The 19,931-nt window shown below is 37.7% G+C and overlaps 1 protein-coding gene across 1 annotated transcript in view; it reads left to right on the top strand.

The window, feature by feature from the left end:
• Positions 1 to 12,615, top strand: part of LOC128234335 (uncharacterized) — a 30,797-nt gene extending 18,182 nt beyond the window's left edge. Inside the window, exons 5-9 of the mRNA XM_052948512.1 lie at positions 5,475 to 5,585; positions 8,324 to 8,440; positions 8,867 to 8,888; positions 9,203 to 9,269; positions 10,342 to 12,615. Of these exons, the coding sequence (XP_052804472.1) occupies positions 5,475 to 5,585; positions 8,324 to 8,440; positions 8,867 to 8,888; positions 9,203 to 9,269; positions 10,342 to 10,512 (488 nt within the window). The 3' untranslated portion in view covers positions 10,513 to 12,615. The remainder of the gene's footprint in view (positions 1 to 5,474; positions 5,586 to 8,323; positions 8,441 to 8,866; positions 8,889 to 9,202; positions 9,270 to 10,341) is intronic.
• The last annotated feature ends 7,316 nt before the right edge of the window (positions 12,616 to 19,931 follow it).

The following is a 19,931-nucleotide window of genomic DNA, read 5'->3' as shown; positions in this document are numbered from 1 at the left end:
ACTGTCAAATTTCATTCTCAAATTTATTTTTAAAATTTTCAACATAAAAGAATGTATATTTTATAAAGAAATATGAAAATAAAGTATTTCAGTTAGAATATTTAGTTATTACATGATGAGTGGGATGCTTGACTCAGTTAGGAAAATGACTTAAGTTAGGAAATGGCTTAAGATGTTTTATGAATATATTGGCCCTGTTGGATGATTCTGCTTATAACTGAGAACAACTTTCATAGTTATTTTACCTGCTCATAAGCACTCAAAGTTAATGCACTAAAAGGTGACATACAGTCTTAGACATCAAAAAATCAGCTTGATTTTCTTTGCCTTATAAGTTATAACATCCACTCACTGATGTGTAATAAATCTGAGGATGTCAGGACTCTTCTGGTGACTTTTAAGAAGGCTCTTCAACTAGTCTAGTGATAACCAAAGAGGGCTCCAACCCCCCATTGTATTCTTCTATCCATGTCTTGACGGTCTTGTTGAACCTAATTCTGATTTATGCTAAACTAATGCAAAGAAATGAGTCTGAATATGTTTTGTCCACTTTCTACTGAAGTGACAAGCCGATGTAATTGAATATATTATCTAAATTGTTTTTTAATCTGTTGAATTTCAATCCTTCATTGAAATCCTGGCACGTCCTTGTTATAAAACCCTGGCATTTTAAAGCTGCACTCTCACAGATTAACCGTTTTGTCAATTTTTTAATTTCTGGTCTTGGAATGTGACAATTTCTACGTAAATATCTGCATACCAGTGATATAAGACTGCTGACAAGAGATCAGATTGTAGATTTTCATATTTCTGTTCGAAAATGTTTGTTTTATGGCTTAAAAGCATTATAGTACTAACAGTTTAAGAAAAATGCATAAAACATCCATTTTTGAACTTCAATATGAAAACTTGCGATCTCATTTTTCGTCAGCAGTCTTATATCACTGGTTTCCATGCTTTTTTGCATAAATTGGCTTCTTCTAAGCAAAACATTAAAAAGTTGACAAAATGTTCAACCTGTGAGAGTACAGCTTTTAAACATCTTCGAAGACCATCAGTATGTTATGTTTTTTTTTCCCTTTTGAATGACCATGGGCATGTTCATTTTGATTATGATAACAGTTTAAATTCATTGCTGTTAAGAGCATTAAAATTTAATTAATTTTTTTTTTTTTTTTTACTTATAAATATGTTACTTTCCACTTTTAAATTGCGTCAAATTCATTTTTATACAAATACATGAAACATCATATTTTATATAAAAAAAATCATTTGTTCATTTATAGACTTTTAATTAAAATGTTTATATTTTTTATTGATCATGCAGTTTGAATGTATAGCATTGTGTGCAATGTGCAGTTTGAATGTAGCAATTGTCTGCAATTTGTTCTCTTTAATCTTTGTTCAACCACTTGTAAAGTTGCATGAACACTAGGGCCTGTACAAGCTCCTATTACATAATATCAAGTTTCATGATTTACACTTCTGATTTCTTGAAAGGAAAATTACCTTTTTGGTGCATGTTGGTAATAAAAGTTAACGTGTTGTTTCAAAACATGTTCAAATAAACTGTAGTTTTATGTCACGTTAAATTAGCGTTTTCCAAGTGGTTGAGATGTAATCCTTGTATGTACTTGGTGAATGTACAATGTAGTAGTGTCATGTTTTATATGTTTGCTTGTGTTTGATGCTCATTCTTGCTAGCTAGCTGTGCTGTGCTGTGACACTGTTTTAGAGTGATGATGGTATACACTAGGGGATCCTCAAAGTGGGAGGGGAGGGGCAGGGCGGGGCGCGGCGCGGCGGGGAGGCTTTCTAAAATTGTCCAAGTGAACATTTCAAGTATAGGAGTCTAAGAGAAAGTACACATCATTTATACCAAAATGCACCATTTAAGACTTAAATAAGGAGGACCCCAAAAAACCCATCCGATGTTTAGGATTTCATGGGTTTGGGGTGTGCCCTTAAGGCTTCCCCTAACATGCACCACCTTCTACCATAGGTTTTCCCCTAGCTGATATACACATTATATAAACACATGTTACTAACCCACACAGGCTGATATACACATTATATAAACACATGTTACTAACCCACACAGGCTGATATACACATTATATAAACACATGTTACTAACCCACACAGGCTGATGTACACATTATATAAACACATGTTACTAACCCACACAGGCTGATGTACACATTATATAAACACATGTTACTAACCCACACAGGCTGATATACACATTATATAAACACATGTTACTAACCCACACAGGCTGATATACACATTATATAAACACATGTTACTAACCCACACAGGCTGATATACACATTATATAAACACATGTTACTAACCCACACAGGCTGATATACACATTATATAAACACATGTTACTAACCCACACAGGCTGATATACACATTATATAAACACATGTTACTAACCCACACAGGCTGATATACACATTATATAAACACATGTTACTAACCCACACAGGCTGATATACACATTATATAAACACATGTTACTAACCCACACAGGCTGATATACACATTATATAAACACATGTTACTAACCCACACAGGCTGATATACACATTATATAAACACATGTTACTAACCCAAACAGATGATGCTTTTGAGTATAAAGAGTTAACGCTTTTAACTTCATAAACTCTTAACCAGTTTAGGCTTTACTTGGAGGGTGAAAGCAAGAAAGATCTAAATAACATAGATTCAAAAAAGAGGTAGAACCTTTCTATTTATGTTTGCCCACACAAATAAAAGATCCTGTGACTTTTTAGGGTGAAATTTTATATGCTCCCTTATAAACTATCCTAATGCTGTGACATGATAAAAATCAATCTTGTGATGTATTAGTTTGGAGAGGTGCAGTGCTTCCTTTCTTGCAAAATCTGTTTTATTGAAGAATGATTCATTGCAAAGGATATATATTCAAAACTGTATTAGGTGTCTGAAGTTTTGTAAAGGATATAATGTAGTTTGCTATTCAGCCCAAGACTTTCGAAATGTTGCCAGACCTGTCCTTCATGAGTGCAGAAAAATTGCCATATAGAAACTCAATACTTCTTATAAATTAATGACATTTAAGACAACTTGAATGGATGAGTGCAATTAAAACTTGCATGCAATTTTCCTAGCTGTCAATATTTTACAAATATATTTTTGAATTATACAAAATGTATGAAATATATCTACAAGCTTCTTCTTGCACATTTCCGAGCCCAACATGTTCAGTGTGTGTCTATAACCATGTGATGAATTGCATCTTAAATGGTTCATCGCGAAGCAAAGTATGGAAAGCAATACTTTGATTAAAAAGAAGACTTTAAACAATGATAACTTTTCTGTTTTCTCACCATTTCAAACGAAACATAGCGCAGCCTACGGCTCTTCACAGAGCCCCGCATTCGATCTTTTACCAGAGTTTGGTTGAGAGTTAAGTTTCTAAAAACACTCTGACAAACCTTTTCACAAAACTTCGACTGAAGGAGCACTGTTAAAAACTATTCTTTGGAAACAGTGTTTGAGGAAACTAATAACCTTTTCAATGCCGGTAATTAAATGAAGGCGGGGCTCTTTAAGTGGCATAAAGTGCCCTTTGTTTCATTTAAAATGATGAAGAAAAAAAGGTATCTTTGTTTCAAGTCATCACTCGAAGCAAAATGTTGCCTTCCATTTTAGCATTTATGACATTATTTATTGTGGTATACACACACTGATGTTTACCAGATACTTTCTACACAATATTAATCCTTCCGACATTTAACTTGCAAAATTGTGATAGCAAGGGGCTGATGACCTATCCAAAGGATTGTAATAAATGCTAAAAAAATAATACACTATAGTCACGAAAATATAAGCACCGGGTAGACGGCTGATGTTGCATTACTGGGACGTAGAATAATAAAGTATGTTTATTAACTATATATCTGGCGCCTAAAGAGAGAACTTCATGGTATTTTAAACTCTGGATATATTCCTTTAAGAACAAAAGGACTTGAATTGTTTACCTGTTAATCTTATCATTGTTACAAAGTGAACAGTGTTTAACACAAGAATATTTCCTTTTGTGATACATGCCAATAGGAAATACACCGTACATTTTCTATAAACTGCTTTAGTTTCACTAACATTTCTGTTCTTCCTTGTCTTAACAGATCTAACTTTATCTTCATTCTATAAAAGGTAGTTTGTAAAGTATCAACGGTATCCTTTCTTTAAGTGCCCCCATGTGTTACAAATACCCCTGCATCTCCGCATTGCCAATACGGTTTCGAAATGCAATGATAAAGCAGTTTTCTGTCAAGTGTGATATAATTGATGTGAAATTTGTTTACATACTGTATTGGTATGGTAAAACATATATTTATCAAATTATTCTGACTGTAAAGAAGCTGATTATATTGATATAAACAGTAATTGTTATAGTTTCCACTTGAGTAGCTGTGTTTAATGAAGTGTTAAACTAACTGTAAGATATGGATGGGGCGGGCAGTTTCCTAGTTTAGTGACACAGTCTCCCAACCATTTTACCTAATGGGTATATACAATCATTTGGCCATTGAATGCCATGCACACTTTACATGGGGCCTCCTTAGGGGAATTCTTATGGATAGTTTGTATATGTATTTTTAAGTTGTAGTAATTATGTTTAAACGCAGTAGAATGGAGTTTGATGCTTGGAATGGTTTATGGTATGGCATGTTTAATGGTTTTGTTTATGTGGATGCATGTTGTCTTATAACCTTATATAATCCTTGAATATATTTGCACATTATAAGATGCTTGGTATGCTGACTACAATAAACCTGCTTTCAAACTTAATAAGGGTTACTTCCCTTGCAATATCATAGATGTCCATGTTACCATAGAATATAGCATTTTCATCTTGTTCAAAAACAAAATTGTTTATCAAAAGGCATATCAGGTATTAATTGATTGTAACCAATATAATGTTTAAGAGACAATTTTAAATACCAAAGAATTTGGTTGATTTTGCCTCTGTGGACATTGTGTTGGTTACATTCAACAGCAAGAATTATGCGCAAGACTCTTGTATATTAAAATACACATGTACACACAAATATAAGGATGATTTATACTGATAACCAGGGAGACAGGAATATTATGTGTTTGATGGCCTGTAACTGCAGCAGGTGCCATGATGTATCAAGCAGTGCACCGTTAACAATGGGACAAACTCAGAATATCCTTATGTGTGGCCTGCTACACCTGTAAAAAAAAACAATAACAAAATTCATCATGATTTGGATTTCAAGCATTAATTCCAAAACCTGAATTTTCCCTTTGATTCAATAAGCTTTGTACATTTTCTTATTTATTAATAGCAGGCAGCAAATCAATGGTAAACTCCTTGAATGAGTTTATAATGTCCCTGTTACACTAATGTTGGTGCCTGCTTGCCATTGTGTATGTGTCTCTTTCTGTAGATAAGTCGACAACCGTGCCACCCACCACAACACCACAATCTACCACCACAGATTCATCAAATGTCACCAAGAAGCCAGGCGGATCAACTGGAAATGACGATGGAGAATCAGGTTTGAAGATTTAGATAACTCTGATCCTATAGAAATTGTTGTTCAACTGGCTATTTATCAACTTAGGATGCTCTATTGATCATTTGTGTTTAATCCAAGGGTTTTCATTTTCTTAAAAAGAAGTTGGATATTTGCTGAAATTAGGCAGTGTTTCGGGGGACCTCACACATCTGGTTTCAAAGGGTCATTTCCAAACTCCTGGCTAGTCCTTTATCAACTTCTGTCAAAATGTTCCTACATCCATTTTGATCAAAAAATTTACTCTACAAACTACTGTCAAATTCATCCATTATCATCATTTACCCTCTTCGAACTATGGTAAAACTGGTCCTTTACCCACTGTGTTGAAGTCTTCTACCAGAACTACTCTAAATCAACCATGGTCTTGACCAAATATTGTCATCCACTCCTTTACCAACTTTAATCAGCTAATCATCTAAGGGTTAAACTGGCGCTCGAATAACTATGGTCCAGGCCTCACTTGTCTTGTGTCAGCTATTGTCAAAAGTGTCCTCCATGTCCTCCTCCTTTGTTTGTCCGGTTACCGCAGTGGTTAGCGCACTCACTTCTCACTAAGGCAACCCGGGTTCGATTCCCGGCCTAGGTGCATGTGAGTTTGGTTAGTGGTCACCAAGCCAGACAAGTGGGTTTCCTCCGGGTACTCCGGTTTTCCCCACAACACAAGACACTCTCGCGTAAAATCGTGCCAATGAGAGTGATTAATATAAGTTGTTATAGTTTGTTTCACAATCGTTGTAAAAATAAATAAAGTTTAAACTAAATATCCTCCAACTATGGTTAATCAGGTTCAAATCAACTATGGTCAAACTGGTGCTCTATCAACTGACACCAACTAGTCCTATACAAACAACATCCAACTAGTCATTTACCAACAACATCCAAACTTATCTTCTAACAAGTCTGGTCTAACTGAACCATGGTCAGGTACGGTCAAACTTCCAAAAAATGGCTGATCTGGTCTTTGTCAAATGGACCTCAACTGACTGTGGTCAAACTAATCCTCTACCAACCAGGGCCTTTCCCAGGCCATTTGAGCACCCTGGTTCTGAGGCATCAAGGTCCCTTGGTGCTTATATTTTTGTACGTGAAAACTTTCTAATAGTGAAAAATTATTATGCTGTGATCAGACAATTTTGATCAAACTTGCCCTTAATATCAACCAAATTTAATCTAAGGCTTTTTTATTTTCTTTTATTATAATTCAAACTAGCTGGATAACTGCTGTAAGTATCCAGAAATACAGAGGCGCATACACATCCAGTTTAATGTTCATTTTATAACCCCTAAACTGGTCATTTTTCAACTTTGATAAAATTGTTCCTTTATTGATTTGATCAAAATGATTTCAACCAACTATGATTAAGCTTGTCATCAACAAATTATGGTCAAATTCACTGATCCTGAATTATCTATGGTCCTCTAGTCCCTGCAATCAAACTAGTCCCCTACAAATTGTTGTCAAAATGGCGCTCTAACAATGAGTCCTTAACCAACAATAGTCAAACTTGTTCTTTGCCAACATAGTCAAACTGACCCTCAGCCAGCTTCAGCCAAACTTATCCTCTACCAACCATGGTCAAACTGGTCATAGGATAACTATGGTCCTGGGCCAACTATGGTCAAACAAGTCAACTGCCAACTAGGGTCGATCTGGTCCTCTGTCAGCTATGGCCAAACTGGTCCTCTACTAATAAATGTCAAACTGGTCCTCTACCAGTAAAGGTCAAACGGATCCTCTTCCAACTATGGCAAAACAGGTCCTCTACCAACTATGGCCAGACTGGCTCCATACCAACTATGGCTCAAGCGCTCCTCTACCAGCTAAGATCAAACTGGTCCTCTAAAAACTATTGCCCATCTGGTACTCTCTAGATCCTTTCAAAACTATGGCCAAACTGGTCCTATACCGACTTTGGCCAAACTAGTCTTATATCAGCTTTGGCCCAAGTTAGCGTGTACAACTAATGCCCAATTGGTCATCTACCAACTATGGCCCAACTGGTCCTCTACAAATTATGGCCCAACTTACCCTACTGACTATGGCCCAACTTACCCTCTACTGGCTCTGCCCCAACTTACCCTACTGACTATGGCCCAACTTACCCTCTACCGACTATGGCCCAACTTACCATCTACCGGCTTTGCCCCAACTTACCCTCTACTGACTATGGCCCAACTTACCCTCTACCAACTAAGCCCAACTTACCCTCTACTGACTGTGGCCCAACTTACTCTCTACCGACTATGACCCAACTTACCCTCTACCGGCTTTGCCTCAACTTACCCTCTACTGACTATGGCCCAACTTACCCTCTACCAACTATGGCCCAACTTACCCTCTACCAACTATGGCCCAACTTACCCTTTACCAACTATGGCCAAAACGGTCATCTCCCAAAAAACTGCATTCAGTCTTGTGAAATCCTGCAATCATTTGATAGTATGGCAGTCTATTGTCTATGCTTAATGTATCCCCTACCAGCTCTACCTTTACTAATATTTTTGTCCTGTTATAAGAATATTTTAAGTCTATGATTATGTTACATTTTAGAATAAGGAATTCTATATTGTGATTTTTTCATTCAGAACTTTATAAATAAATGCTCTCTTATAAACATTACGGTAGAGAAATGAGTAACATTTTTAAACTGTGTAAAGGGACTATACCTATGCCATATAAGCCCTGTTTCAAAACTGTTGTATGTCTATCTATCCAGCATCCAATGCGGGCCTTATAGGCGGGATTGTTGGAGGTCTGTGTGCCGTCATCATCATCGCCATCATAGTAGTTGTATGCTACATACGCAAAAACAAGAAGGCTAAGGAGATTGAAGGTAATTTTTTAGCTCATTCATTTTTTCATAGTTTTTCAGAAAAAAGTCAAGCTACTGTCATAGTCCTGGTGGTTTGTGTCGGTGACGATTGAAGTATCATTGTTTTGGACGTTGTTGTGAATATTTAACTTTGGCCAGGACATAAGAATTATTACCAATATTTGACCAGAAAAAAACACATGTTTGTGCGCTTTAAGATTACAAACCGTATTATTTCATTTTATATAAATTTCATGTTTTCTTAAAAGAGGAATTGTTCGTTTAGGTTTGATATTGATATTTAATTATATGATAGTTTATTGATTATATTTCTTTCATATCAATATTTAAAAAACATCAAAAAATCCTTTACTGGATGCAACAATATTAAATACTTGACCAACAATCATGGTTCAATGGTTTACGTTATCTTCATTCTATTTTCAGAACCACCAGAGAAGCCAAGAAAGTAAGTACATTTCAGACATTATTATTATTTACCGGTAATACTCGTTAAGATTTTGGTTTGGTAGAAAAAAATAACAAATAGAAGGATTGATTCTTTTATTCCTCCAACAATGGAGAGCATGCATAACATATTTCCCTTGGGTTTCCCAGTCACTGCTTCAGAAAAAAACTGGCATTGGTCTTTGATTTACTTTAAAAGATGTTCCCACATACTCAAATCAATATATTTACATGATTGAGGGATGATGTTTTGCCTTAAGGCTAAAAAGGGTACTCTCATACAGAGCATGCCATTGATATTCTATTTTCTTACAGGCCGGACCTCGTGGTTAATGACCACAACTTGAGAAACAACATGGCTCTCAACTCCAGCTTCAATAATGTAAGTACACATAACAATGGCAGGAAAGTAAGCCATAACTACCCGTATATCAAAAGTTGCTAAACTGTTTTCAAGTACATGCTTGTGCAGTTAGCCCAGTTGTTTGCGCACTCACTTCTTGACAAGGTGACCCGGGTTCGATTCCAGGCCTGGGCACATGTGACTGGTCAGTGGTCACAAAGCCGGACAAGTGGGTTTTCCCCGGGTACTCAGGTTTCCCCCACAATACAGGACCACACTCTAGCGCAACATTGGGCCAATAAGAGTGACTTAATAGAAGTTATAACTTTCTTCACAATCGTTGTAAAATATATACTGTTTACTGTGAGTATATGCTCAAATTTGGTATTATTTTGCTTATTATGAGCTACATACATGCTGTCATAAAAAAGAATGCAATGAACAAGTATCATTATAACTGAATGTCAAACTTAAAAAGTGTGTAAAATACATGTTATACAGAGCACTTCAAAGTACATATGTTTGTTTCATAAGTTTTAACAAACAGCTAGTCTAGCTTTTTTATCAGTGTCCTCAAGTTTCTGTATGTTTTTCGAAGACAGATGTGGTAAAATGTCAAAGCCTTGATGCTGACAGCAACAGAACCATGTAAGAACATTCAGCATATGAAGAAACATTGACACAATGTAAAGCAAGGCCCATGAGCCTGGTCAAATCATTTGTGTAAATGTTCAATGGGTATAACCCTTAACTATGTGAGAAAAACAGGGGTTCAATGCTCTCATTTTTTTCACTTAAAGGAATACCTCTTCTGGCCCCAATTTCTCACAACGAAATAATGTTAACAGGCTTCAGTAGCTTATTTTAATAAGCCAAAATACATACTTTAATTTGATTTTGATGAATGAAAAATGGTAAATTGTAATTATAATAAAGGTAATTCCTATATAAAATCTGAAAAAATCTTAAAGAAGTAAATATAACACAAATTATAGAAACACAAAAATAGTGAGCTAGGCTTAAACCTGTTATACGAGACTTTAGAAGTTTCAAGAAATTGGGGCCTGGTTGTTTTTAATGCTCAAAACAACTTTTTCCTGTTTCTTTTCAGTCTTTCGACAGTACATCAGACATTAAAAGAGATGATGGTCTCACGTATATTGATCTTCAGTTTGACGATAAGCCCCGTAGTCGGAGACCCATACAGTTATATGACAATCCACCAAACGGACAAACGCCATACGCAGACATTGGTAACATGCCCACAATGCCAAGGGTCTAACATCTCTCCCGTGTTGTGTGTCTTCATCATGACTCTATGTCAATAACTTCGTGAAAGTGTGAGCACTGAAAGTGTAATAGTGTGAATATATAGACAAGTATACGTACACGTTAGGCATGATGTCCTAATGTTTATTGTTGTTCAACATAAACTATATATAACAGGTACTTATGTATTCAGTAGGTACTGGAAATTGGTCTTAAATCATAACCATCATAGGTTTAACCATTCGGATCAATTTTCAATCATGTAATTTTAATCAAGGTTTATACAAATGTTTAAAATAAGTGAATTTAACAATTATACACATGGAAGTTTGTTGTATTTTTGTTACTTGAAGTATTTTTTCAAAGATAAGATTAAGCTTTATAACTGAATACAAAAATATTCATAGCGTTTTTTTTATCCCATCTTCTATTAATAGAGAATAATAAATTCTGAGATTATGCAATCAATTATCGGGGACCTCAATCGTAAATGATCGATTTTCAGTAATACCCTATCTTTATGTTATCCCTAGTATTCAGTGGCCTTATGTCAGTATAATAACTGTTGTTCACCTGCAATTTATGGTGCCCGTCTTTAATACATGTTGTATTGTCTTCAGTTATGTTGAAGCAATATCGCTGCAATAAATTCTACATGACACATTTACATTATTCACAGATTAAACCGGTCCCTCTCTTTTATATAACAGAATGATAGGTATTTTGTCTCACTTTTATATAAATGATTATTGGAACAAAAATTGTACTATCATTATTATATATTCAAGTGCTCAACATTCAGTACCAAATCTAAACTCTTGTCCCAATCATTGTGCCACGTTTTTAATTATTTTGAAATTAATGCTTAAAATGTGGCCTAAGTTTATATATAATACCTTGCCTACTTGGACACAAACAATTCCAGTCTTGTTTATATAGAGGTACATTTGCAGCATTTTATTTTTTAAACTAAATAGAAATTGCTAGTTTAATTTTCCCGAATGCAGAATTAAATGGCAGTGACAGCTGTACTAGATATTGTTTTTTCTTATAGAATGCAATTAATTTCGCAAAAAGAACTTCCAAAGGTCTGGTGCACATTGTAATGACATGTTATAGATTTATGGTTGTGATAATTTAGTTGACAGAATCAAATTTAGTTAGTACATTATAAATCATAAATATTCTAGTGGTAATGGTTTAATCAATTTTGATATAATTAGAGTTTTTATACTTATTTTTTAATTGATGGCATGAAAGGGAAGAATTTAAATCAGTTTGATGATGGCATGTTTTAGCTGTAAATTTATAAAATATTTTTTTCAACCAATTGCCTTGTGTTATATTTTTCCCCAAAAAAAGTTTTTAAAAAATGTTACATTAAGACATATCCGTTTTAAGGGACCACGCATTTAAATGTATTAAGTTGATTACCATTTAACGCATGTGATCATGAATTTAATCATGATATTTTTTATCTCATTGTATATAGTGTATATTTGTACATAGACCATCTTGACACATGTAAGCCCATTGTTAAGTACTTTTACTTTGAACTTTTTATAATATGCTTCCCCCTTCTCATTGCAGTTTATTGCCCTTCAACTGGCGGACACATTTATTTTCTTGATATATTTTTTTAACAACACCGCAAATGATTTATGAGCTTATATGGAAACTTTTTATATTTATATCTGACTAAATCTGCTGCTTTTGATAAGTTTCCAATTTGTATCCATTGTAAGCCATAAAAGAAGTAATCTAGTCTGTAGGATTTCTTGATAGAAAATTGAGTAATCTCCCTTGTATTTGCAACACTAAATGGCCAGTGGTCTGATAGGTTGATTTAAAAATAACCTATGAATTCCTTTGCATAAACACATTCGCTGTGAATAATATCTTGATATTAGTATTGTAAGAAGGGTGAATGTTGATTTGTTAACTTCTTTAACCGAACAGTTTTGATCTGGATATAGCTTCTCTTTGAAATGTGCTTTGTTATAACGGTAGTTCTGTAAATTTGTAAAGGATTCGTCATTGTATATAGCCATACATGTAATCATGTCAGGAATATGACAACATATAATGATAATAAAAAATAAATTGTTATAATGTTTGATTGTTTTTTTTGTATTTTTATGCACTTTTTTCGAAAAAAGCAGGGTATATTATTACCTGTTTACAAAATATATGTCTGATACTCCTGCTTTTGCCCTATGATATTGGTGACATGGATTCATCTCTTTAATCATCATCTTGAATATTATGGATATTTGTTACCATTTATTTCTTAACATAAACACCAGACGGTATGGTTAATTATCCTCGACGAAAGTGAAACGGATATAGATATGGTAGGCTGTTGTAATGTGTGCGGGTGCGCGCGTGGAGGGGTGGGGGCAATTTCGTCTTGAGCATAACTTGAAGTATTTGAGGTATTCTCTTGAAACTTCATATACACATATATATCACTGCCCAGAATTGCTGCGCACAGGAACAATAAATCTGGGTGCAGTATTTGTTTTAGTTATTGCCCTTTGTTAATTTTCTTAATTATTATTTTTGTCTAGATCATTATTTGAAAATATTTTGAGGTATTTACTTCAAACTTCATATACAGTTTGATATCGTTGAGGTGAAGTGAAAGTTAACAAGAATCATATCTCTGGCTACAGTATATTTTAAGTTATTGCCCTCTGTGTATTGTCGAGCCCGCTTGCACCGAATGAGACATAGTTTTGACAATGTCAGTTCCGTGAATGTTTGTATGTGCGTCTGTCCATCCAGACTGAACTTTGTCCGGGCTGTACTTTGACCATTCATTAAAGGATTTGTAAAAATCTTGCCATGAAGTTCCACCATGATGAGGTGGCGTTTCACGCCCAAGACTCCGGTAAAGGTAAAGGTCAAATTTAAAGGTTAAAATTATCCTTGTCAGGGCTGCATATTTCCCATGCATTATAGGATTTTCAAATAAACTTGCCATGGATTTTGACCATGATGAATGGGCATGTCACGCACTAGACACAGGTCTCTTCCTCAAAGGTCATGATTAGAGGTCAATGGTTGTAAAGGTCCTAAAGATCCTTGCCCAGACTGTACCTTGGCCATGCATTACAAGATTATTAAAATACTTGCAATGATGGTTCACCATGATGAGCGTTTGATGCACCCAGGTCTGTACCTCATAGATCAAGGTCAAGGCTAGATATCAATGATTAAAATGATTATTGTCCACACTGTATCTTGACTTTGCATTACTGGATTTTCAAAAAACAACACGCAGTTTTCACCATGATGAGGCGGCGTTTCCTGTACTAGATCCAGGTCACACTAAGACGTTAAATGTCAATATGTGTTCTGTTATAAGGACTTGTCATGTCTGAGCCTTATCAAGGCTGTATCTTTACCATACATTAAAACACTCGCCATGGAGGTTCACCATGCTGGGGCGCTGCAGCACGTTTTACTCCATGTTATTCTGTGTTGCAATTGCAACTCTGGCTGTAGTATGTTTTAAGTTATTTCTATTGTTTTAGCTTGCATACATATTTTGTCCGTAGCATAACTAGAAAAGTCCTTGAGATATTAACTTAAAACTTCATATACAGATGGATTAGAAAGTGCAGTGCTTAAGAACCATATCTCTTGGTGCAGCATTTTTATAGTTATTGCCCTTTTTATTTTTCATTCACAAATATTATGTCTGATGCAGTATTTTTTGAGTTATTGCCCTTTGTTTATTTCCTATTCCATTCATACGCATGAACCATAACTGATGATGCAGCATTTCAATCGTTATTAGCTTTCATTATTTGCTTTTCGACGGTGTTATAATTTGTGTGTGTGTGCGTGTGTGTGTGTGTGTGTGTGTGTGTGTGTGTGTGTGTGTGTGTGCGTGGGTGTGTGGGTGTGTGGGTGTGTGTGTGTGTGTGTGTGCGTGTGTGGGTGTGGGTGTGGGTGTGGGTGTGTGGGTGTGCGTGCGCGCGTGCGTGTGTGCGCGCGCGCGTGTGTGGGGCGTGGGGGTGGGTGAGCGTGCGTGCGTGCTTGCTAGGGTGTGTGTGCGTGCGTGCGTGCGTGCGTGCGTGCGTGCGTGTGTGTGTGTGTGTGAATATTGTACACAATGTATCTGTCAGACTTATATAATATCATATCTAACACACACTACACATTTGCTTGTTCTGATATAACAAAGCTGACATAACAAAGTGAATATTCCTTATTCAACATCTTCATTCGCCACCACTAAAACATTACGCCCCAAACTAAAGGGTTATATGATTGCTATACGCCCTCCTGCTGTCTTTCCGTCCGTAACATGTTCGTGCCCGCTTCATATCGCAAGATCTTTATACAATATCGGTTACATTTAGAGCCGTTCACCATCTCGAAGCGGCCTCTAGTGGCTGATTTCATTTTCGCGAGTTAAGTTCGACAAACTGAGGGTCGTTGAGACCTGTGCAATAACTTTTGCCCATATTCGAAATTAGGGTATGATCCCTGATAATTCAGCGATGGGTTTTTTGCAACTTGTCAGTGATTGATCGGCAACTGCCCACAGATACGGGACTGGTCGGTGACTAGTGTGACTAATTGCGACGAAACGGGAATTGGTCGGTGACTTGTTGCGTCGAAACGGGGATTGGTCGGTGAATTGTTGCGTCGAAACGGGGATTGGTCGGTGAATTGTTGCGTCGAAACGGGGAAAGGTCGCTAACAATTGCATCGAAACGGGAACTGGTCGGTGACTAGTTGTCGAGCGATCAGCAACCAAAACAAAAAAAAATAATGCATTTTCAAAGATGCTTTTAAGAATCCAATCATTCACTTGCGAGAAACAAGTGATCAAGGCTAAGCATCTAGTTAAAATGTTTTACAATGGCAAAAGGCCTGGCGTATGTGAACTATTGATCACCATGAAGTGAGGTAGGAACACATGATCACCATAAAGTGAGGTAGGGCCACATGATCACAATGAAGTATGGTAGGGCCACATGATCACAACTAAGTGAGGTAGGGCTACATTATCACAATGAAGTGAGCGGCCACATGATCACCATAAAGTGAGGTAGGGCTACATGATCACAATAAAGTGATGTAGGGCCACATGATCACAATGAAGTGAGGTAGGGCCACATGTTCACAATGAAGTGAGGTAGGGCCACATGATCACAATGAAGTGAGGTAGGTTCCTCATGATCACAACAAAGTGAGGTAGGGCCACATGATCACAATGAATTGAGGTAGGGCCACATGATCACAATGAAGTGAGGTAGGGCCACATGATCACAATGAAGTGAGGTAGAGCCGCATGATCACAATGAAGTGAGGTAGGGCCTGATGATCACAATGAAGTGAGGTATGGCCACATGATCACCATGAAGTGAGGTATGGCTACATGATCACCATGAAGTGAGATAGGGCCACATGGTCACCATGAAGTGAGGTAGGGCCACATGATCACAATGAAGTAAGGTAGGACCACATGATCACAATGAAGTGAGGTAGGACTACATGATTACAATGAAGAGAGGTAGGGCCACATGATCACAACGATGTGAGGTAGGGCCTCATGATCACCATGAAGTGAGGTAGGGCCACATGATCACAACGAAGTGAGGTAGGGCCACATTATCACAATAAAGTGAGGTAGGGCCACATTATCACAATGAAGTGATGTACCACATGATCACAATGAAGTGAGGTAGGGCCACATGATCACAATGAAGTGAGGTAGGGCCACATGATCACAATGAATTGAGGTAGGGCCACATGATCACAATGAAGTGAGGTAGGTTCCTCATGATCACAACAAAGTGTGGTAGGACCACATGATCACAATGAAGTGAGGTAGGGCTACATGATCACAACGAAATGACGAAGAGCCACATGATCACGATGAAATGAGGTAGGGCCACATTATCACAATAAAGTGAGGTAGGGCCACATGATCACAATGAAGTGACGAAGAGCCACATGATCACAATGAAGTGAGGTAGGTTCCTCATGATCACAACAAAGTGAGGTAGGGCCACATGATCACAATGAATTGAGGTAGGGCCACATGATCACAATGAATTGAGGTAGGGCCACATGATCACAATGAAGTGAGGTAGGGCCACATGATCACAATGAAGTGAGGTAGGGCCACATGATCACAATGAAGTGAGGTAGGGCCACATGTTCACAATGAAGTGAGGTAGGGCCACATGATCACAATGAAGTGAGGTAGGTTCCTCATGATCACAACAAAGTGAGGTAGGGCCACATGATCACAATGAATTGAGGTAGGGCCACATGATCACAATGAAGTGAGGTAGGGCCACATGATCACAATGAAGTTGGGTAGAGCCGCATGATCACAATGAAGTGAGGTAGGGCCACATGATCACCATGAAGTGAGGTATGGCTACATGATCACCATGAAGTGAGATAGGGCCACATGATCACACTGAAGTGACGTAGGGCCACATGATCACCATGAACTAAGGTAGGGCCACATGATCACAATGAAGTGAGGTAGGGCCACATGGTCACAATGAAGTGAGGTAGGTTCCTCATGATCACAACAAAGTGAGGTAGGGCCACATGATCACAATGAATTGAGGTAGGGCCACATGATCACAATGAAGTGAGGTAGGGCCACATGATCACAATGAAGTGAGGTAGAGCCGCATGATCACAATGAAGTGAGGTAGGGCCACATGATCACCATGAAGTGAGGTATGGCTACATGATCACCATGAAGTGAGATAGGGCCACATGATCACACTGAAGTGACGTAGGGCCACATGATCACCATGACTTAAGGTAGGGCCACATGATCACAATGAAGTGAGGTAGGACTACATGATCACAATGAAGAGAGGTAGGACCACATGATCACAACGAAGTGAGGTAGGGCCTCATGATCACCATGAAGTGAGGTAGGGCCTGATGATCACAATGAAGTGAGGTATGGCCACATGATCACCATGAAGTGAGGTATGGCTACATTTGAGCGTATTTGAACGCTTGATTATCATGAAGAGAGGTAGGACCGGGCGTATTTGAACGCATGGTTACCATGAAGTGAGGTAGGACCGGGCGTATTTGAACGCTTGATTACCATGAAGTGAGGTAGGACCGGGCGTATTTGAACGCTTGATTACCATGAAGTGAGGTAGGACCGGGCGTATTTGAACGCTTGATTACCATGAAGTGAGGTAGGACCGGGCGTATTTGAACGCATGATTACCATGAAGTGAGGTAGGACCGGGCGTATTTGAACGCTTGATTACCATGAAGTGAGGTAGGACCGGGCGTATTTGAACGCATGATTACCATGAAGTGAGGTAGGACCGGGCGTATTTGAACGCATGATTACCATGAAGTGAGGTAGGACCGGGCGTATTTGAACGCATGGTTACCATGAAGTGAGGTAGGGCCGGGCGTATTTGAACACATGATCACCATGAAGTGAGGTAGGGCCGGGCGTATTTGAACACATGATCACCATGAAGTGAGGGTCATCATGAAGAGAGGTAGGACCGGGCGTATTTGAACACATGATTACAATGAAGTGAGGTAAGGCCGGGCGTATTTGAACACATGATCACCATGAAGTGAGGGTCATCATGAAGAGAGGTAGGACCGGGCGTATTTGAACACATGATTACAATGAAGTGAGGTAAGGCCGGGCGTATTTGAACACATGATTACCATGAAGAGAGGTAGGTCCGGGCGTATTTGAACACATGATTACAATGAAGTGAGGTAAGGCCGGGCGTATTTGAACACATGATCACTATGAAGTGAGGTAGGACCGGGCGTATTTGAACACATGATAACCATGAAGTGAGGTAGGGCTTGGTGTATCTGAACACATGATTACAATGAAGTGAGGTGGGACCGGGCGTATTTGAACACATGATTACAATGAAGTTAGGTGGGGCCGGGCGTATTTGAACACATGATTACAATGAAGCGAGGTAGGACCGGGCGTATTTGAACACATGATTACCATGAAGTGAGGTAGAACCGGGCGTATCTGAGCACATGGTTACCATGACGTGAGGTAGGGCCGGGCGTATTTGAACACATGATAACCATGAAGTGAGGTAGGGCCGGGCGTATTTGAACACATGATCACCATTAAGTAAGGTAGGGTCGGGCGTACTTGAACACATGATTACCATGAAGTGAGGTAGGGCCGGGCGTATTTGAACACATGATAATCATGAAGTGAGGTAGGGCCGGGCGTATTTGAATACATTATTACAATGAAGTGAGGTAGTGCCGGGCGTATTTGAACTCATGATTACCATGAAGTGAGGTAGAACTGGGCGTATTTGAACACATGATTACCATGAAGTGAGGTCGGGCCTTTGGACTCAACACACTTTAACCTGCCCATTTACGTTCACATCCGAATAATGACCAATCAATCAAGCAATTCGTTCCCTATGTGAAATTATAAAACCCCCAGAAAGGTTTGTATATAAAATGTTTCTTGTACCAATCTGTAATATTTAAAAAAAATATTGACTTTTACCGCGTACCACATTACTACTAGGCATTGGTAAATTTTTCTATGTATTGAAATATCCGTAAAAACATTTTCTGTGGTCACTGTGTTGAAGCTGTGAAGGAAAATATGTTATGAACTTAACTTTGTTTCCAAATATTTGGCAATGCTGGAAAACATTATCTTGCCTACGAAAAAATAATCCCTTAAATTAAAGTACACTTATACTGCATTTTGTTTAATTTATCTGAGAGAGGGGCATCTTCCATGGCCGCCCGTGTAAGATAGGTTCATCCCAACCCTCGCACAGGGTGCTCTGGGGAAACTCGGTAAATGAATAAATGATTTTTTTTCGGGTGCAAGCGTTGAACAGAATGTGACCATTCAATGGAAGAGCGATTTAACGTTAAAGGGTCTGTACACCAGATTGGCACCAAAAAAGTTTTTTTTCTATAACGAATCTCATGACAATTGTTTAATAGAATGTGTTACGTTTTGATATCATAATTGTAAAAAAGTACCAAAATGTAAAAAAAAAACATGTGTCGGAGACCGGGTTGTAGTGTCGCCAATATTGCAGTCGAGCGTTTGTCCACTGAGCTAAGAAGGATTACTCTAAAGGAGTGGTATATTAAAGATATACCTAACTTGGTAATATCACGTGATAACATCGACTAGCCAATCACGAATAAGGAATGAATTTTAATAGGTTTACATACCCAGAAACTTTTTTAATGGAAAAATACAAAATTACTGCGAAATATAAATTAATTGTAAACTATGAGGTACTTCAGTTAGTAAGTTCCAATGCATTGTACACATTTATACCAAGTTTATGTCAGTTTTCTTTTTTTCTTGCTAATTGGTCATATGGTGCACAATTGCTTTCTTCAAAAACAACAACAACATTTGTTAAAGGTTCTTCT

Source organism: Mya arenaria, chromosome 5 (assembly GCF_026914265.1).
Source record: "Mya arenaria isolate MELC-2E11 chromosome 5, ASM2691426v1".
In the NCBI taxonomy this organism is placed as follows: Eukaryota; Metazoa; Mollusca; class Bivalvia; order Myida; family Myidae; genus Mya; species Mya arenaria.
Note: the sequence above shows the minus strand (reverse complement) of the source record. Positions and strands in the feature narration are given on the sequence as shown.